Below are 22,042 nucleotides of genomic sequence, written 5' to 3'. Positions count from 1 at the left end.
TTTCAGCTAGAACAGCTGAAAGCATCTTTTTTTCAAGGAAAACTTTGGCTTACACAAACCATAAAATCATGGAATGGTTTGGGTTGGAAGGGACCTTCGTGTGTCATGTAGTCCCACTCCAGCCCGACCTTGAAGACTTCCAAGGGGCATTTACAACTTCTCTGGACAACCTGTTCCAGTGTCTCAGCCCTTCTGGGCTGCAAGTGAGCATTTCTGGCTCATGTCCCGTTTTTCATCCACCAGTACCCTCAAGTCCTTCTCTGCAGGACTCCCTGAAATACATTCTTCCCCTAGTCTGTGTTGGTATTGAGGATCGCCCTAACTCAGAAACAGGACCTTGCGCTTGGCCTTGTTGAACTTCATGAGCTTCACACAGGCCCACTTCTCAAGCTTGTCAGGGTCCCTGTGGATGGCATCTCTTCCCTCAAACTAATCAGCAGTACCACATAGTTTGATGTTATCTGCAGATTTACTGAGTGTGCACTCAATCCCATTGTTCCCACTCAGTCCCATCTCACTGCTAAAGATGCTAAATAGTATTGGTCCCAATATGTACCCTTGAAGGACACCACTTGTTACTGGTTTCCACATAGACATTGAGCTGTTGACTGTAACTCTTCGGACACGGCCATCTAGCCAATTCCCTAGACATCTAACAGTCCATTCATCAAGTGTGAAAGTGAGTAGCCAATGTTTTCTTTCAGACAGCGCTCTGCTAACGCAATATATAGTAGGAAAAGAATTATCATTAGTAGTAAAAGAAGAATGTGCAGTATATGAGCTAAGTTTTCTAGAAAGAAAACGTTTCTGGACTTGTTTTGGACCAAAGAAAGTCTTAAAAGATAAATGCTTTATATTATGGTTCCAAAATTTCTTACCTTTGTTGCATGTAGTTATGTCTTAGGCTTTGCACTGGCAATAGCATCTGCAAAATGAAATATCTAAGACAGAGCTGAATTCTAAGTGTTCTTCACCTTTAATACAAACCATTGTTTCATACATACCTAAATACCTCCTTTAATCTTGACTACAGGATCTCCTTACCTAACTTTCCCTTTCCTACTTCCTGGCGTTCAGAGATTTTGTATGTTCCAAAAAAAAGACTGAAGTGATCTGTAAAATCCTAGCACGGATGTAATAAAATGCTCAGAAAAGGAAAATTAAAAAAAAAAACAACAACAGTGAAACAACTAAGTAAACAAAAAAACCCCAGGCAAATCTTGCAGGCTGTATGCAGACTGATAATGTATAGTCTTGCCTTTTCCTCTATTGATTAACGATGAGTTTTACACAAGGCTAGCAGGAAAGTAATTTTGAAATTTCTCTTCACATATAGAGTGGTTGATTAGTTTTATCCTTAGTTAAGTTCTGATTATAGAGACGCTCACTAGATAGTACATTTTGTAGTGTTACTGGTTTTTAACATTCCCCCTTATTAAGCTGCTACCTGCCATGTGAACCCGTCAGATCCTTTTCACAGCTTCTTATGTTTGTTCTTCTCTATTGTGAAGCTTTCTTAAGTCTTTCATTGAGCAATCCAAAAAACCTTGTACTTTTCAAGCCCCATCCTTACCTCTAGCAAAAGTAGTTTGTTGTTGCTAAGTCTTTATTTTGTTTCCTACTTGCATTCTTATCCAATATTGCCTTCTAGTATGCAAATTGTACTATTTTGTAGGGACTACTTGTCTGTATACGTGATAGTGTTCTGAAAACGAATTCTAATGTTAGTAATAGTTGCAAAGGAAAATAAGTATATAAGTTTCCACATTAACAAATTCATTAAGGGATGTTTAGAAACTGTACAGTGTTAATAGATTTTGGCCTTCACTTTTGGCAGATACTTGTACATTTTGAAAATTCCCATTTTATATCTTTTTCTTAAGAGTGCAAAAGTTGCATTTAAATGATTTATTTGAAACTGTTGCCACAGCATTTTCCTTTCTTCTTAGTTTTAGGGAAGTCACCAGATGGTGGTAAAACAGCAGTTTCTCTTGTTGAGGGCTATGTAGGAAAAAAGGTTTACAATGAAAGGAAAGGTTATTTAGGCATTTAACTTATGTCTGCAAGGTAGTAAAATAATCTTAAACAAAAGTACAATGAATAAGCTGTCCCAAATGTTTGTTATATATTTTGATAGTAATGAATTTTCCTAGGCATCAGGTGTGTTTCTACTGATTGTATCTTCTCTCTCACATTAAACAAACATGGAATACAGGAAATACATCTGATTCCAGGACTTCCAAAACAGTAGCTTAAGGATGTTCAACAAAAGCATATGTAAATATTTGATTTCGATTTCTGAAAGCAGATAATGGGCTAAATGTTTGTGGTTTTTTCAGTATGTAATCTTTTATCAGATCCCTCTTTTAAAAAAAATACAGAGAGTGAAACCCCAAAGACCATGGAAATCACAGAGCTTTTATCTGAACTTCCCTTTTAATTATATATTTAAGTGACTGTATTTTTCCATGTCTGCTATTCCTGACCCTGTGTTACAAAGGTTCTTATACTTATTGCCGTATGAGGTATATCTTAGTTTACACTTTAAGTGTAATAAATAATAAATAATTTAAGTGTAATAAATAATAAATTTATTACACTTTAAGTGTAATAAATATATATGTAAGTGTAATAATATATATAAAGTTCTGAAATGAATCTCTGAAAAGAGAATGTAGTTTTTCTTTTATATCAGCATGTAGCAATAGAGGACAAGAAGAAAACAAAACTAACAAATTTAGGGTAGATCATTTGATAAGCAATATAAAACTACCTCTGCTCATTTATGACAGCAGGATGCAAAAACCTGCTCAAGATGTCAGTTTGCATAAACTCAGTTGGGAGGATACTGGGGTGTGAAATCTGTCCGAAAGACAGCAGTATTGTAGTGCTGAAGCACTGGAAAAGCCTGAAACCAGAGTGCTGCATTCAGAATCCTCTGTAAGTGCCTTCAGAACCAGTATTTCAAATGTGTTAATCTGACTTTACTCTGAATCTGTCACCAAATGATTGTTTTGACTTTTATATGCCATATTTAAAAGGTTTTATTAAATGTGATATAAAGCATTCTGTAGTGAAAATGGTAGAGAAGTAAATGTCAAACTAAAATTTTATCATTGTCTTTTCAAGATCATGAGGAAATTAAGCAAATTAAATTAATAGGCCAGAACCTGAATCCCATCAAAAGTACTGAGGCTGCTTGAAGGAGTGATACAGACAAGTCAGTGTTAACTTTGTGCTTTCTTTTCTTGATCATAGTACTGTTAAAGACTAAAAGTGAGGTTTTTGCTGTGTAGCAACATGACTCTTGCTATCCAGATGACACCAGAATGAAATGGCTCCCTGAGAGCTGAAAGCTACCTAAAGTCTCTCTGGTTTTGTCACAAATGTCCTCTGCTGCTACTGCAGAACTACTGAAATCGTGTAGCCCGTGAAACCATGTTTGACTGTAACAGCTGCAGCATTTTCCTTGTGGTTGATGGGAACTGCCTGATCTTGTGTGTGGATGGTATAAAATGGCCACAACGGATCAAAAGATCTTACCCCAGATGCAGTTCAATAGCATTCAGTTCTTTTACACAGCATGTTTTAGCCTAATACATTTTTTATTGCCATTCTGTTGATTTCTCACAGAGTTTGCTATGCCATCTCCTTTCTTCTTCTAAGTGGGAAAGTAATGAAGCTGAAACCAGTACATTCATATCAACTCTTGGCTACACATCAGCAGATTATTATTGTCAGTTACTTAAAAATGTAAGTATTTTGTGCAATTGATATTTTATTAATAATAAATCCCCAGTTTATAAGCACATACATGGAGCTGTCATTTTTATAAGGAACATGAACTGAACCTCATTTATCTTTTGTTACCTCAGTTACTTTTACAGCCTTTTAAGGGAAAAATTGAAGTGGGAGATCTCTGGACAAACAATAATATTTTATTAGATTATACTGTAATAGATGTTAATAAGAACAAAATTTCTGTTGCTGTTGTGTTATAACACAAAAATATGTGTCCTGTCACTAATTTTTTTTCTTTGTGAAGTTTAAATTGTATTATTATTATAATACACAAGATAGTATTTTGTGTATTAGATGGTAACTTTTGGAATCTTTTCTTTGAATGTACATACTTCATTTAAAATGGTAGGCGAGCCCTAAATCTAAGGAAAAGTGTCTTTTACATTGAGTATATGAAAATAATGGGAATGATATTTTGGAATATGTTGGCTTAAATTAGATAAAGCATATAAAAATATTAGCCACGTGCTTCTGAAGATTTTCCTTCAACTCCTGGGGAAGCAGTGCTAGAATGTATAGCGTCTTTTCAAGTGGGAAGTATACAGAGTGTGTTCAAAACGATGTATTGCAGCACAGTTTATTCAGTTGTCTAGTCAGCTGTAATTTGGAATCAATAATTTAAAACTTATAAACTCAAAATGAGTGAACAGAGGGGATTATTAACCTTCACAGTATGTCAGTCACACAGAAACCATGCAGCTAAAGTCTAATTGTCTGCAGTATGTATAATTTCTTTTATATTTTATTTTATTTTATTTTATTTTATTTTATTTTACTTAACAGATGGTCGCTTTATTAGTAACAGAACTCAGAGGAAATCAGTGCAATGGACTTAGTATTCAGGGAAGGTAGGTGTTACCTACGCATCATTTTAATATCTTTTAGTTTGGGTCTTTATAATTCAGTGAGGAGCTTTTCACAGACTTGGGCAACATTGTATGGAAAGTTTTGGATGTATATGTGGATAATTTCAGCTGTGGACAAGATTGGTAAGTTGCGCTTCATGTAGGAGTTTGTAGTTAATCTGAGAGTCATAAAACAGTTTGTGTTGGAAGAGATCTTCAAAGATCTAGTTCAGATCCCCTGCTGTGGTCAGGGACTTCTTTTACTAGATCAGGTTGCTCAGAGCTTCATCGAACCTGACATTGAACACTTCCAGGGAGGGGGGCATCGATAGTTTAATATGAGAGAATAGTCATTAATTTGCACTTGTATTAATAGTAAGATTTGTCCATGCTCATTTAAAGAACCTTAAATGAGCTAGCTACTTAAGAGCTTAAATGAGCTAGCTACTCCAGTTACCAGGCAATTGGGAATGAACTCTGTTCCCTCTAAGAGGGCTGAAGGCTCAGCTGAAGTGCATTTACACCAATGCACGCAGCATGGGGAATAAGAAGGAAGAGCTGGAAGCTGTCGTAGGGCAAGGAGCCTATGATGTCATTGCCATCACGGAAATGTGTACAAACTCTTCAGGTGGGATAGGAAGGGTAGGAGAGGAGGCGGGGTAGCCCTCTTTGTAAGGGAGGACTTGGACACTGTTGAGATGGATTGTGGCGATGAGGAGATTGAGTGCCTGTGGGTTAAAATCAGAGGAGCCCACCAGAAGGTAGATTTTGCGATGGGAGTCTGTTACAGACCACCCAGCCAAGGAGAAGCAGCTGATGAGCTCTTCTATAAACAGCTGCGGTCAATCTCTAGATTGATGCCTCTCGTTCTTGTGGGAGACTTCAATCTTCCTGATATCTGCTGGAAGTACAATAGAGCAGAAAGGAAGCAGTCTAGGAGGTTCCTGGAGTGCATGGAAGACAACTTCCTTGCACAGCTGGTGAATGAACCAACAAGGGAGGGTGCCCTCCTGGACCTGCTGTTTGTGAACAGAGAAGGCCTTGTGGGGGATGTGGCAGTAGGTGGACGCCTAGGACAAAGTGATCATGAGATGATAGGGTTTTCAGTTCTAGGTGAAGTGAAGAGGGTGGTTAGTAGGGCGGTAGCATTAAATTTCCAGAGGGCAGACTTTGAACTCTTCAGAAGGCTGGTTGGCAAAGTCTCATGGGAGACAGTACTTGAGGGCAAGGGAGCCCATGAGGGCTGGGAGCTCTTCAAAAAGGAAATCCTAGCAGCTCAGGAGAAAGCCATCCCCATGTTCCGGAAAAAAAGCCGGCAGGGGAGAAAGCCAGCTTGGTTGAACAGAGAGATCTTGAGTGATATCAAGAAGAAGATAAACGTTTATGGGCTTTGGAAGAGGGGACAGGCCTCTTGGGTGGACTACAGGAGGGAAGTGAGATTGTGTAGAGAAAAAATCAGAAGGGCTAAGGCTCAGCTAGAAATCAGATTGGCAAAGTCTGTGAAAGATAACAAAAAATCCTTCTATAAATATATAAATAATAAAAGGCGGACTAGGGAGACCATACAGTCCCTATTGGATGCAGAAGGAACAACAGTAACAGGGGATGAGGAAAAGGCTGAGGTACTTAATGCCGCCTTTGCCTCAGTCTTTAATTGTAAATAAAGTTGTTCTGTCTGTGTACAAACCCAGGAGCTAGAGGAGCAAAATGAGGCTCCCATGATCCAAGAGGAGGTGGTCAGAGCCTTGCTAGCCCAACTAGACACCCACAAGTCAATGGGGCCAGATGGGATTCATCCAAGGGTATTGAAGGAGCTGGCGGATGTGCTGGCCAAACCCCTTTCCATCATCTTCCAACAGTCCTGGAAGACTGGGGAAGTTCCACTGGACTGGAGGCTGGCTGATGTGCCCATCTGCAAGAAGGGTCGCAGGGAGGACCCAGGAAACTACAGGCCTGTCAGTCTGACCTCAGTGCCAGGGAAAGTCAGGGAACAGGTGATCTTGAGTGCTATCATGAAGCACATGCAAGAGAACTGGGTGATCAGGCCCAGTCAACATGGGTTCACAAAAGGCAGGTCTTGCCAAACTAACCTGATCGCCTTCTATGACAAAGTGACTCAGCTGCTGGATGAGGGAAAGGCTGTGGATGTATTTTCCTGGACATCAGTAAAGCCTTTGACAGAGTTTCTCACAGCATTCTGCTTGGGAAACTGTCAGCCTCTGGCCTGGCCAGGCGCACACTCTCCTGGGTGGAAAACTGGTTGGATGGCCGGGCCCAGAGAGTGGTGGTAAATGGTGTGAAATCCAGCTGGAGGCCAGTGACAAGTGGGGTTCCCCAGGGCTCAGTGCTGGGTCCTGCCCTCTTCAATGTCTTTATCAATGACCTGGATGAAGGCATTGAGGGCTCCCATAGCAAGTTTGCGGACGACACTAAGCTGGGTGGAAGTGTTGATCTGCTGGAGGGTAGGGAGGCTCTGCAAAGGGATCTGAACAGGCTGGACCACTGGGCTGAGACCAATGGGATGAGGTTTAATGAGGCCAAGTGCCGGGTCCTGCACATGGGGCACAACAACCCTGTGCAGTGCTACAGACTAGGAGAAGTCTGTCTAGAAAGCTGCCTGGAGGAGAAGGACCTGGGGGTGTTGGTTGACAGCGACTGAACATGAGGCAGCAGTGTGCCCAGGTGGCCAAGAAGGCCAATGGCATCTTGGCTTGTATCAGAAATGGCGTGACCAGCAGGTCCCGGGAGGTTATTCTCCCTTTGTACTCAGCACTGGTGAGGCTGCTCCTCAAATCCTGTATTCAGTTCTGTGCCCCTCACCACAAGAAGGATGTTGAGGCTCTGGAGAGAGTCCAGAGAAGAGCAACAAAGCTGGTGATGGGGCTGGAGAAGAGGTCTAACGAGGAGTGGCTGAGAGAGCTGGGGTTGTTTAGCCTGGAGAAGAGGAGGCTGAGGGGAGACCTCATTGCTCTCTATAACTACCTGAAAGGAGGTTGTAGAGAGGAGGGTGCTGGCCTCTTCTCCCAAGTGACGGGGACAGGACAAGAGGAAATGGCCTCAAGCTCCGCCAGGGGAGATTTAGGCTGGACATTAGGAAAAAATTTTTCACAGAAAGGGTCATTGGGCACTGGAACAGGCTGCCCAGGGAGATGGTTGATTCACCTTCCCTGGAGGTGTTTAAGGCACAGGTGGACAAGGTGCTGAGGGGCATGGTTTAGTGTTTGATGGGAATGGTTGGACTCGATGATCCGGTGGGTCTCTTCCGACCTGGTTATTCTATGATTCTATTTTTCCTTTCATTAGTTCCTTGATCTGGTACCGAACAGTGCTGTGGCAATACTGCATGTTTCGTATACAACTATTTTAAATATACCCAAGCACATAGTATTTCCGCCCTTTAATTGCTTCTTTGGCCTTGTTTTCTAAGGATTGAAATCTAAGAAAGTAGGTGGGAAAGAAATTAAGGTTGGCCAGATCTCCATTCCAGATCATGAGGAGATTTTGATAATCACCTTACAACCTTGTGGGGAGAGGGTGTTTATTCATATGTAGGTGTAGGCAGTGAGAATAGTCATCATCTTTATCCACACGATATAAATACAATTAATTAAGCCAAAATCTACAACCATAAAAAAAACTGCTACTATTGCCAGTGTTTTTGACATGATCTTGCGTTTTCACTGTGTAATTTATGCCTTTCCACTGACCTCAAACTAGAGATCATAGTCATTTGTCAATACTTTAAAAATTATCCTATTTGAATATGCCGGTAGATCCTTTTGATTGCATGTAAATTGACCATATTCAAGCTAAAAAAAAAGAGAAAATAAGGATAGATGTTTTTAATATAGACTATATACCCAATTTGTGTCTTCCCTTTTAGAGGTGTGACTTTCCTGTTCATATTCATCTTCTATTCATCTTCAAAGCTGCTGATAGGATGAAATGAGTTTTATGATGTATTTAACACCACATAGCCTGTAAACTTACAAGGGAGAGGAGGCTGATTGAAGTATCTTCCTTGTATCATGAGCTAATAGCTTGGCTATTTTTCTCCCCTCCTTCTTGCACCTAGCTGTTAGCGTAAGGAAGAATAAATGAGCTGAATTCACACAATCACAGAACTGCTAGGTTGGAAAAGACCTCCAGGATCATTGAGTCCAACCGTTTCCATCAACCACCAAACCATGTCCCTGAGCACCTCATCCATCCATCCTCTAAACACCTCCAGGGAAGGTGACTCAACCACCTCCCTGGGCAGCCTGTTCCAGTGGCCAATGACCCTTTTCATGAAAAATTTGTTTCTGATGTCCGGCCTGAACCTCTCCTGGCAGAGCTTGAGGCCATTTTTCCTTGTCCTGTCGCCTGTCACTTGTTTTAGAGAGCAATAGTCTCCCCTCAACCTCCTCTTCTCCAGGCTAAACAACCCCAGTTCCCTCAGCTGTTTCTCAGCTGCCTGTTCTCCAGCCTCGTCATCAGCTTCGTTGCTCTTCTCTGGACTCGCTCCAGAGGCTCAACATCCTTGTAGCGAGGGACCCAGAGCTGAACAGAGTATTTGAGGTGTGGTCTCACCAGTGCTGAGTACAAGGGCAGAATAACCTCCCTGAACCTGCTGGTCACACCGTTTCTGATACAAGCCAAGATTCTTCAGACAATATGTAATGATGTCAACAGTCATTCCAGTAAAGATATTTTCAGCAGTTAGTTGTGTCTTTTACATTTGTACTTCTATAATTAATTTAATCTTTTTTTACCATATCAGCTTATAAATATATTTCCTTTACTTTTCTGAAATTTGAACTGTATTTTTTCCCTCAGAGTTTCAGCCAGTCATGTGAATGCGGTGTCCCTTTTCTGTCGTCCTCTTGTTACCTTGCCTGATCTAAGTCTGTTGCTGGAAACTCTTCTTCTTTACCATGGAGGTCTACCAGAAGAAGTTCTTAGTTCTGAGTTTCTGCAAGCTGTAAATGATGCCTTTTTAAAGTAAGTAGCACGGCGTGTATGATTTTTATGAACTTTTCATAAATATTACTAATGTAATTAAATGTCTTTTTTTCTAGGCTTATATGCATCTGCATACTGTACATCTGCAATCTGGGGAAATATTTCATTTGCAGATGAATAGCACAGCTCAGGTTGTAGGCCAAAGCATAATTTTTAATTACTGATGTACAAATTGTGTAATCATTAAACATTGACTGGAATGTTGTCCCACTTTTTCTCTAAAATGGAGGTTAAAGTCTTAAATAGATTTTAGGAATTTTGTGACAGATATGATCACTTTTCACTGAAACATTATTTACGTTTCATAGAAGCGTACGATCGTTCCTAATTTGACATTTTGAGACCCACATTACTTTTTTTTGGGTTTTATTTTTTTTTTTTTGTGAGATTGTTCCTCAGGATTTTATGTTCTCCTGGTTTTCAGCAGATTATTTTTCATGAGTCTTAGGAGCAATTTGTGAAATTTAACTTTGTTTTGCTGTCACTAAAGCCAATCTTTTGATAAAATCAGTCTATGGAAGAAAAACTACTGAGTTAAAACAACTGACCAAAACCAAAAATCAGCAGAAAGAACGGTTTAATATTATTGAGTGAAGCTGAACGTCAGGAGGATTGGCCATGCCAGGGAAGAGGAGAGGTGTCAGGGAAAGCACAACCTAATTTTGCTGGAGAGTTTCTTTATTCAAATTGTAACTGAGGGGCTGTATTATAAACAATTAGTTTTTATACTATGGAAAGTTCTTTGTGAACACTTCACTTCAATTATTCATTTATCTCCTTTTTAATCAGTTTTAATTGCTTCCTCTGTACCCAACATCACAATTTCTGAGATGTTCCATTGACGATTATGTATTTTATTTTTTTCCTCAATTTAAAAATTGAATTCTGTGTTCCCTAGCTTTATCATTGTGTTCTGAACACTTTTTTAAAATTTGAATACCATGTTCCCTAACTTTGTCATTGTGTTCTGAACACTTGTTTTTCTTATGAATATGGGTGAAGCCTGCTCCAGGAAATAGGGTTACTAAATACTGGAATGTGCAGTGCTCTACAGAATTCAGCGTTGTCCCAGTGGACGTCTGCAAGTTTAGTCACAGAAGGATAATGACTCGCTTACTTCCTAAATGGGTTTTAAATCTCAGAACTGGAACACCTCTGTCTATGTTTCTTTTCCCATCATAATAATATCTGCCATGCTACTACAAAACCAACAACAAAAAGCAAGGTGCAACAAAAAGCAAAATTAAATAATTCATTTATTAAGTGATATGTAATTAAACAGCATCTTGAAATTAAGCATTACTTTACCATTTTGATATTTTACGTACGTTGATATATTCCTTGTCTACAAATGTACATTTTTAAAATAAGGTATTACATAGTTTTGAATGGAAAAAAATAAAGGTTTTCAATGGAGATCAGAATTCTGAAGGCTGATTTAAACAAATGTATGGTAAAACACATACATTTAAAGTAGATCCTAAAATAATGTTAAATCTTTTTCTGCTGATACTTTAGTTTTCAGTCTGTAGTTTCAACTTGCACGTAGTCTCCAGCCTAATTTTAGTTTTTTTTAGTCTTAACTTAATTTCCAAGGCACATAATTCTTGTTATCTACCTATTTTTTTGTTTTAACCTAATTTGCAACTCCTGTGATACCTGTAAAAATGTTTGAGGATTTTTTGTGCTGCTGTCTCTTCTTGTATTTTGATTTGTGCTGGTCCATACAAATTACAGTGTTGTCTCAAAATAAACTGTGTCTTTTATTTCCTGGTGATACAACACTATGCTTCAGCTGAGCTGTAGCTGAAAGATTTAGGTGAAGAGGCAATGACGTTCTAAAAGGCTCGACTCAATGTTAGTGGGCTGAAGACCTAAGTACCTATACTGAGGTTTTTGGGGCTTTTTCTTATTTCTATGCAAAGACAGGTAATGCTTTGACTTAGACAGCAGTAAAATTATCCAGAACCTCACACTTTCTAAGCAGGCTTTTCTGCAGAAAGCAGTCTGCGTTTGAGAGTATGGGTATGAGGCAGGACCTTTTTCTAGAGAGGAATGGAACTCGAGACTTAAACCTCCAGTTTCCATTTGCAGGTATCCATTATTACTGAAGTTTTAGGTTTTAAAGACACAATAAGCTTGCGTTTTTAGATGAGGGTGATTCCCTGTTACTCTTCGGCTTTATTTCTTGATATTGCACAGAGTACTGTTAAGATTTTCTCCCTCTTGCTGCAGGTTGATATTTGAGTCTTCTTTCTCCCCTGTGTCCTTTTTAAAAAAAAACCAGGTACATTTTTCTGCCTTTCTTCCAGTTTCTCAGGGAAAAGAATATTTTTCTTTCTAAACCAGGAAGAAGATCTCCCTCCCTGAATCAGCTGTTTACAGCCTCTGGCTTCGTCATTTACCAAGCCTTGAAAAAGCTACACTGCATCTTTTAGACCAGCTGTTTTCTCGTCAGTTGCATTCAATGGAAGAAGTGGCTTGTGTCATAAAAGATTCCTTACTGGTACGTGCAACATTTGATACTGCTCTTCTGGGCTTCAGAAGTGACAGAGAGATTTCAAATGCATCAGCATCTTTGAGGGAAATGGCTGTCATGGGCATATAACTTGCTAATTAAAAGGAAAATCTTGAGTCTTACATATGTCACTAAATTTTCTTTTTTTACACTGAATTGGTACATGAGAAAAAAAGATTTCATCCAGTGCTGAAGAATAGATGCAGAGAAGAGAATCTGACTGAAGGGGGTGCTGAGTACGTACTTCTGTCTTAAAAATTGGAAACTTTAGCCAGGGAGGAATTTAATCTCTTTTTACTTCAATCGCTGTGCCCCTGGGAGTTTAGCAGTTTAAACAATTGAAATCCCTTGTAGGTTACTTTATTATGGACTGTTCCTTATAGATTATTTTATTATGGGCTGCTTAGTTACTTGATTTTGTTTGCAAACCTGAACAAAATTCTTAATATAAAACATGTGCTAAACTGTAATTAAAATTTCTTGTCAAATGCTGCATTACACAAAAATCTTTCCAATGAGAAAACATGACACAATACTTTTTCCAAAATCATAAGTTAGGTTGCAACACTAAATCTGCAGTTAATTATTAATTACAGTGTGAAATAGCATGTGTGCCATATACTTAAACTATGTGTTTTATAAAATAGATAGAACTAAAAAACAATACATGGTATCTGATTTTCAGCTTATGAAACATTTTAGGTAGAAAAAGAATCATACCTTTAAATATTCTTTTAATTGAATCTGAAAATTTCTGGTTTAGGGATCCACTATAATACTTGCAAATACCAGAGGTGCTTAGCATCAGCAGAACTTCATATGTCATTTGGGGGATCTTGGTATTCCAGAAGACAAGGCTGTATGCAAAGCCTGTGCCTAATTTTTCTGTATCAGATAGACTGTGAGTTGAATACGGTATATAGTACCACATGTGGCTAAGGAAAAAATAAAAATATCTAGGTTATATATGTAAGTACAATCTTCATTTTAATTATTGGTTTATTAACAATATTTGTATTTACCTTATCTTCACATCCTGATCCCTGAAAAGAATGGAACATTACTCTGCTAGCACACTTAAGTTGTTGTAACTTGCCTCTGTTCCGAAGACTTTGTGCTTTCAAAGTAAGATATTCAGAGAGTGGAAACACTAGTGCAAAAGCTTTGAATGCTAGTTTTGAGAGGACATCCTGTGGACAAGGAGTTGCATGAATGGAGGCATAAAGAAGGGAGCAGCTGGGAAATGGGTGTTGTGGATTGATAGGTGTTGATAAGAGGGAAGGTGCATAAATGGGAGCTGAAATACCCAGTGAAATCAAGAGGATGAGAAGGTTTAGAGGGGCAGTAGAGGAGGAAAAGACTTGATCCAAAGTTTGTGTTTTAACATACTTGCTGATATTTTGTACAAGTTGTACATGGTACTATAAAGAACTTACGTCACATTAAATCAGTTAGCACTTTGAATCCAATAGTGAGATTGATTTAGCTCACCTGAAAGACATTTGAATATTTATTTAAGAAAATGGGTATGCATTTTTTGGCAGTTGGATTATGGTATTTGTAAGATGTAATCTCTGTTCATCTTATGGATATTGTAATAAAAAGTGGAATCATGAGACAAAGGTTGAGATAGATATATATTTTTTTTAATTCTTTTTTCTATATGGAAGAAAACCTCTAGAGTACAAATAGGTAGAAATATGTTAGTGATTTGATTATAGTATATGATAAGAAGGAAATTTCAATAGGCTCTTTCATAATTTCATAATATATAATATCTTGTAACAGCAACCAAACAGTACTTAACCATTACAGAGATCTATGTTACTGAGATAGCTATAAACCACCATATTTAAATTATGAAAGAAACTTTATATGCAATACTCTTATCTTTTAATTCCAAGAGTAATTGTAGTGTGCTGGTCCACTAACTTGTGTTTTATATCATATACTATTGGGTTTGTGGATCTGGGGCAAAACTGGAATTAATATTGGAAGTCCTATAGTTATTCGGAAGTAATAAAACCAAATTAAGTGGCCATCACAAATAGTCTTTTAGCTTCTTCAGAATTTGGTGGGTGAGCATATATCTTCCTTTATAAAATAATTTTTAAGTTTCTCTCTGTGTGTTAACTGAAATTTAAATAAATGCACGTATTTGAATTTTATAGTTTATCAGAACTGGATAGATATGTATATAAACAGATTTTAAAAGCACATCTATGTGCTTTACCACAATCAAAATTGTGTTGTGTCCTGCAGTTAAAGCTGTAGCTGTGGAGTCTCCTTTGCTATTACTTTTGCTTCAGCATTATAGAACAAATACAGTTTTAGTGGGTGATACGGCAACCTGAGTGTTGCCTAACAGGATACTAAGCTGGAGATTGCTCTGGTTCCCATGCACTTGCATTGTCCTCTTGCTGCTGCCTTATCCCCAGGTTTTGAGGCTAACTGGATCCATGCTCATCTTCACTGGGAGCTGAGCCAATGAAACAAGCATTAACAAGGGAGAAAGGAAGAAGGATAGAGAGAGAGAGAAAATGAGAAACTTTTTTTCTTGTTGTAATACATTCCAGCTAAATTACAATTAGTTCCTTCAGTGTTGCCTGTCTTCAAAACCTGTGTTCTTATGGTAGTTTTTTTTTTAAATACTGCATGCTAATTAATTCATGAAGTTGATGAATTCAGGAGCTTTTTAAACCTCTTTAGAAAGATGTGCTTTCAAAATAAGTGTATGCTTCAGAATAAAAATACATTTGGCACCTGGTATAAGGGAAAAAAAGAAGTAAAATTTCTCATTTTTAATTGGTAAATTAAAAATTCAGGAATACAGGTAAAAGTACAATTTGGTAATATAGACAACATTTGAAATACAGCAGTGTAGTAGTTTATTAAAGCTAGATGTGTTTAACTGTAGAAGTGTTGTGTCCAATTAATTGCATGTGAGTCTGAAAGTCAAGAGGACTAGTGTTCTACAGTGTTACTATCTCAAATCTGTTGCTGTGTGGTCTTGGGTACTATTTGTTTCCCTGTGTTTACTCTTGCAGTTCTTACAGAGCATTCTATGATGTGAATAAAATGCAGTTTTTTAATGCAGGTTATTAATCTGTTCCTTTGTATGCCATTTGCTTGCATCCTGTAAATACAAGTGCATTTGTCTGACTTTTTTGTTCAGTTCTGAACTTGTATTATAAATCAGTTCTTGAGGATTCTTCTTTCATATAATACGAAGTATTGTAGTTCTGTAGAACTTGTGTATGTAATAGTTTCTGTTGCAGTATATTTTTCCTGTTTTATTTATTTCTATTTATTATATTTTTATTTATTTATTTAGTATATTTATTTCCTGTTTTATAATCCCAGGGATTTTGTGGAGGGTTTTTTTTCCAAAGGGGCACACACTCTTTAAAATAGGTAATCACAATATCACGCATGCAACTCCAGTTCCTTGTGTTTGGATCTTTTTGGTTTTGTGTGTATTGTGCCGCATGTATTGTGCATGTTTTAAAGGTGATGGGAGAGGTTCCTGGTAGAGAGCAGATTTGGATTTCTGAGCTTTCTTTGAATGTTACATACTTACAGACAAATTAATTAAAATGTAAAAAGCCTTTTTATTCTGCAAAAATAGGGGATAATGTTAACAACATGAAAACCAAATGAGAAATCCTCCCAGAGATTTATAATGCCTCCTAAACTCCAGAATAGCTGCTGGCTGCAGCGGAATTGTGCTTTTATCTCTAGTGCTGCTACACAATAGGCACATTTTCAAATTACCTTGGAGACTTTTGCACTATGATAGCATTCTTACTTAGAGTGCTTGCAAATTAATTCCGTGGTGTCCATTGATCAAAATCTTGTGGAATTAGGTAACAATGGTGCGGTTTGGGAGTTTGTTTGTTTTCCCTTTTGAATACCAGTGTTTAAATTCACATTGATTTCAGTAGCGTAGATTAAATAATAGGAACTATCAACTATGTTTTCTTGTAGTGAGTATTGTAGATAGCTGCTGGCCGGCAGGAAAGAGTGGAGAGTTTTTCATTGTTACATACAGCACAGTTATTTTGGTCTTGTTCAAAGAACTGTGATTTGGTCTTGATATGTGTGGTAATGTGCTGATGGACTCTTTCTGGTTTACACTTAAACTGTCTTAAGCAGCAGTGGGTTGGTGTATTATCATAGAAGCATATGGGTGTAAAGGTTTGTAGGGTATCTGAAAAGGCAGTGGAGGAATGACTGATTTCAACAATTAAGCCCAGAGAACCGAAAAACCTACTTTTCACTTTCAGCATTTTTCCCAGAGTTGTGGAATGGTTTGGGTTGGAATGCACCTCTGGAGAATGTTTAGTCCAGGTTTTCCATCTGAACACAAACATGAATGTGTCTCTCTTTTGACCCATCCAGCTGGCTTTTCTCCTCCCTTTAGCAGCTGAAGTTTGGAGACCCTCATTGCAACAAGCTGCATGCTGTTCTTCACACATCCAAACAACTGGCTGTGAATACTGTCGAACACTAGATGGCACGCGTTCAGTAGGACAATTTAGCTACAGCCATGTGACAAAGAAAAAGTGTTGTTAAACATGTAAATGAGGTACTACCTAATATGTCCAGTATGGCAAAGACAGCTGTGAGAAACAAGGAGTTTTTCTAGACATTTTGTATGAAAGGTCTCCTTATTGTCTGACCTTATTGTATAGGGATCATATAGAGTCATCCTCATACTTCTTGTGTATGATTAGAAAGAAAAATCTCTATTCTTCTTGGCACTTTTTAGCTTGCAACAAATGCATAAAAATTTTCCTTGGAGGTTTGCATCAAGTACTTAAAGCTGTTACAAAGCTGTGTGTGATAGAATTAAAGACAAAGGCAATAAAATAAATTTTAATTTCTGGAATTTAATTTTGATGATGTAGTAAGAATCTCAAAGCACATCCAAAATGGATTGTCTGTGCAGAGGAGAGAATAGCTATTTGTAAATCTTTTCCCTGTCACTTGCCTTTGGCAATTGCATGCAAAAACCTGTTCTTTCTATCTGCCACCTTTAGATATTTAGTGATCGTTGTCCTAACAGTTTGGGATCTCAGGTATTTGCATTTATGAGTTGTTTAGCCTGCTTGGTATCACTGTGGATCTCCTTCCATGACTGTGATGTAGTTATTTTGAAGAACCTAATCCGGAGAATATCTGAGGTTTAGTAAGAGCCGATCTGAGGTTTAGTAAGAGCCGATCTGAGACTGACAGTTTAGTAATTGTGGTGTAATAGCGTCCATGAGTTAACCTGTAAATTATGCAGTGGCATTTGAGTTGTGTCTTAACTAAAAACTATTTTTCATTCATTTCTTTATCAACAGCCACAAGCAGCAAGTCATCCTGCTATTTTCAGAACTGTTAATGAAATTTTCAAGTAAGTTTTAAAATTGTAGTGGGAAGTGTTTCAAGTGTTTCAGTTTATACCTTGAGTTTCTCTTCATGAAAAGAAGGAATATAATAATCTGGGATATACTGTAATTCAAGGATGTCTTTTTCTTTAGCTCTATGTCTTAGTGTCCCCTTCTGTGTAATATACAAATAATTTACAAATAGTAAAAACTGTTACAAATTTTGTAAATTTACATAAATGTTACATTATACAGTTTCTTGCTACAGTTTGTATTTTAGCCTTTAAAATTTTTAATTTATTTTGCACTTCTCTTCAGTAGAAATTTGTGGTTGAAAAATGATTTTGAGGTGGAAATTGTAAATGCTGAAATGGCTTGGCCTATGCCAGCCTGAAAATGGAACTCAACTAAAACATTTGTACTTACCAGTGTTGCCTCTATTACATTATGTCTTCAGAATTGATGACATTAAACTATTGATCTGCTTGCTATTGATAGGTTTGGTTTTGAATGTGTTATTATTTTGAAGCAATATACGTTGCTTGCCACAAGGGGGCTTCCAGTCCTTTATACTCAGTTTTCAGTGTCTTTCTTCACTTCACTTGATTTATTATTTTATCATTCTTTTTAAGTAGATGTACTGCTGGGGGTTATCAGTGTTACAGTTTCAATACAACAGTACTGTATGTAGTGACTGACATTCTTTGTTCATTAAGTGAAATTTCCTTTTTAAGAAAAAGGGGCTTCCAGATGCACGTGTTTGGGGGCATTTGTATGTTTGTGCATGTGTTAGGGTTTGTGCAGGCACTAACAGAAGAGTCTTTGCTTTAGAAATTGCAGACTGCTGTATTGTGAGAGTGGAACCACTCGGTAGCTATTGCTGTTGCAGTCCTTTCTCTTGCTGTGGTTCAGCATCTGAGCATAGCTAGCATTTTGCATATAGTTGAGACCTGCCACTTTCCCAAAGCAAAATGCACCTGAGAGTTGATGTAACTTCAACAGACCTGTACTTGTGTCTTAGGCTGGATGCTGTATATTGTGATGCTATAGGGAGACAAAATTTGTTCAATTTCTTCGTGTATCAGGCAAGTCACGGTATAAAAAATATTTTCTAAAAATAACATGAGACTATGTAACTCTTTTGCACCCTTCCCATTTGGTAGAAAGTAGAAATGGATGAGATACTGTTTCTCAGATAATGCAGAACTTTGTCCAGCAGAGTATTTTCTAATAAAACTTGCACTTGTATTAATGTTGTGATCTCTCTTAGGATTTCATCAATTTTTCCTGCTGCTCAGCGTACATTTCTTCTTCTTGTTTACTTTCCATCGTTACTACTTAGTATGCTTGCTTGTCTATATTGTTGGTATTAAACCCTTAATATATTTTTAAAATACTTTATTTCAGGTCTTCTTGGTATTAAGTGTAACTATATATCTTAGCTGGCTTTTGCAGACCAGTTGGTTTCTGCAACTTTATTTTCATTTTTGTTTTCTATCAGCCCTCCAACTGTTACCAAGTGGTGTGCACACATTAAGACATTATTCCAGATTTTAGAGACCTGCTAATAAAGAGCTTGTGCTTCTTTGCTTGGAAACTGTGTTATGTTTCTACACCTGGCAGAAAAATGCTTTTATCTAGGGGGTTAGTATTCTGTTAGTAGTGTAGATCTAAGCCTTGTGTCTCTTTCAGGAGTAATTTTTTCTGCTATTTGCATGCTCCGTATTGAAGTTGATTGTGCTAAATTTTATTTTTATTTCCCAGGTAGAAGGTTATTTTGTTGCTATGTCTGCCTATACAGAAATCCATACACCTAGAGTCTGTTGAGTTTCTGTGTACTATTTCTTGTGTTTATATTAGTGATTATAGTTGCTTGTAGTTTTGTGAAATTTCTCTGTTACAGTAATGTATTAGCTATTCTTATCTTTTAGATCGTTACAGAATGAATGAAAGAATTCTTTAATAAAAAACTTACATGCCAGTGGCATGTTACTTTGAACATTTTTTCCCTTTATTACCTGTCTTTCAAATAAGAGGTTGAAAATTACGCTTCACTGCCCATGCGTTTTTCTGGTTCATTTACTCAAGGTTATATTATGCCCTGTAGAAGGCCAGTTAAAGGTTCACCTTCCTGGATCTCCAGAGTGGATTTTATTTCACCATTGAAAGCTCATTGAAATACGTGTATACCTAATTAAATATGTAGCATTTATTGATACAAACTGTGCCTTTGGTATACACTCATTTCTGTTTGTGCTTCGGATTCATTGCTTAATGATCACTAGCGAGTCACAGCGTTTGAACAGCAGCTGTATTTTTTAAGTTCAGTCTTCTTGTGTAGTTTTTTAAATATGTAACTTTTAAATTTGGTCAACAGCTTTTTTTTGTTCGTTTCTCTGTTTAACAGTTTAAGTCAGGATTTTTTTTTCTTTTCTGCTCTAGGTACCATATCCCAGGAAATTATACTAGATTGTACTGTCTCTCTAATTTGAGATGGCCTATGTGATGCAGTCCCATCAAGCACTAAAGTGTGCTTAGCTGTAAGCATGGGAATAGTTGCTTTGAACCCAATAGGATTGTTCAGAAGCCAAATTTGCCTAATACATTTTTGGTAGTCTCTTTTTTAATTTTACACTTCTTTCCTCTGCTGGTAGGGTAAATTATATGTGTCTGCATGTTTATTGTATATACTTACTAAATGTAGTTTATTTGTTGGAGCTACTAATTATTTGAGCTATCATAATCTAACTTCTCAATGCTTAGGAATGCACTGCTAGAAACTGATGGAACTCCAGAAGTTATGACCATAATACAGGTATTTACACAGCTCTTCCTTCAGGCTCATCAGAATGAAAACAAGCAGGTTAGTCAAGTTCTACTTCTTAATATTTGTTTTCAGTGAGAACATAAGAAACTTCACAAGAAAAGAACAATTCTAATGTTAAGAATGGTGACTGCTTATAATAGGCTGAATACTAGCACTTCTGCAATTGCATATACATGCCAAAGTCCAGTTCCAGCATTTTCACCTGTGAATAAAATTATACTGTGAAAACAACATGTTAAGAGCAATTTACCTGTCTTTACCCTGGAGTAATCTGTAATTTCAACTGTGTTTTTCACAAAAAGTGTTCCCCCAGTGCTGAAGTTTCTGCCTGTACAGAGAACACGAACATGGTTATCCATCCATCTTTGATAGATCCTTTTTTCTTACGCAGTAGCAGGCTTTCTGATAATAAGTGAAACTGGTAACAACCCCATCCCCCCATGTAATTTTAAGTAGAACACCAAAGAGTCAGGTTTGTCTAATCAAAAGGTAAAAGACATAGAATACATACTGTTTTCAGTTCCTGGTCTTTAACAGTGGCCTTTCAGAAATTTTTCCGTAGTGCAAAGCTTCAAATTTCCCAGCTTAGTTTCTTTTCTTCTTCGGCACAGATTTGTATACAGGTCTTATTGAACTGAATTAAGTAGAATTACTTTTGCATGTATTAATTTAAGCAAGAGCAGGATAATTTTCTTTTTTTTTTTTTTAATTTAAAAATGGATATATGAAAATGTCTTTTCTTCTTTATAGACTGCAAACTTCTTTTCAGGTTTCCCAATCACGCTGTCGTTTCACATCCTGACCATTTTGTTTTGTTGTTTAATTGAAATTCATATGATGTACATTTGGAAAGTATTCTGTCATTTAATAGCTTTCACTTTAGTCTTAAGAAAATTTCCACTTGCATTGATTTTTGCATGTTTTTAGGGTAGTTAAGAAAATTTTGAGACTTCTTGGAACTTGTGACTTAACTGGCCTCTGATTAGCAGTGTGATTGAATCTGTCTTCTAGCTTTAGGCAATATGAATTAAGGATGAAACTGCAGCTGTCTTGCTTAATATGTAGGTGCTGTGCATGTTAATTCTATGCCACCCTGCCTGCATGGCAGCAGCACACTGTGGAGCCTCAGGTGGGCTGGATTGCACAAGTAAAGATTCCACACCCATTAGACACCCAAGACCTAATCCTGTTGTGCAGGTGATGAATTTGCTTCTGGGTGAAAGTCTTTCAACTCCTGGCATTGTGATATGGACTATTGCCCACTTCTTTGAAATGCTTTTAAGTGTTGAGTTTCCTCCATTAACTTGTATACAGTTTGGTTCATGGAGGTCTAATTAAGGTATTATCTTCAATATGAAAATTTAAAATCACTAGTTTCACAGTCTGTTAGTCAACCTTAACATTATCTAAGAGTTGGCATGCAAAAATGCAGGCATAGTCTGCTTCCTAAACTTTGTTTAAATCAGATTACATTTTATTTTGTCTTACCAATATTACATATATTGATAAGGCACCAATTTTTATGGCATCTGGATGACCTTGGCATTACATGTTATGCTTCCTTAGCATTTCACAGAGGAATGGTAAAGCCATTAATGACAGAGGACAAGGAGGATTCTGACTGGGTCATCTGATACCCTAGGAATCTGTAGTACAACTAATTGAAAAAAGG

The 22,042-nt window shown here is 37.4% G+C and overlaps 1 protein-coding gene across 1 annotated transcript in view; it reads left to right on the top strand.

Annotated features, from left to right (window-relative positions):
• Positions 1 to 22,042, top strand: part of FANCC (FA complementation group C) — an 81,622-nt gene that overhangs the window by 45,516 nt on the left and 14,064 nt on the right. The window contains exons 5-10 of the mRNA XM_069881030.1: positions 3,634 to 3,753; positions 4,585 to 4,649; positions 9,465 to 9,629; positions 12,000 to 12,156; positions 17,517 to 17,569; positions 20,307 to 20,406. Of these exons, the coding sequence (XP_069737131.1) occupies positions 3,634 to 3,753; positions 4,585 to 4,649; positions 9,465 to 9,629; positions 12,000 to 12,156; positions 17,517 to 17,569; positions 20,307 to 20,406 (660 nt within the window). The remainder of the gene's footprint in view (positions 1 to 3,633; positions 3,754 to 4,584; positions 4,650 to 9,464; positions 9,630 to 11,999; positions 12,157 to 17,516; positions 17,570 to 20,306; positions 20,407 to 22,042) is intronic.

Source organism: Phaenicophaeus curvirostris, chromosome Z (genome assembly GCF_032191515.1).
Source record: "Phaenicophaeus curvirostris isolate KB17595 chromosome Z, BPBGC_Pcur_1.0, whole genome shotgun sequence".
In the NCBI taxonomy this organism is placed as follows: domain Eukaryota; kingdom Metazoa; phylum Chordata; class Aves; order Cuculiformes; family Cuculidae; genus Phaenicophaeus; species Phaenicophaeus curvirostris.
Note: the sequence above shows the minus strand (reverse complement) of the source record. Positions and strands in the feature narration are given on the sequence as shown.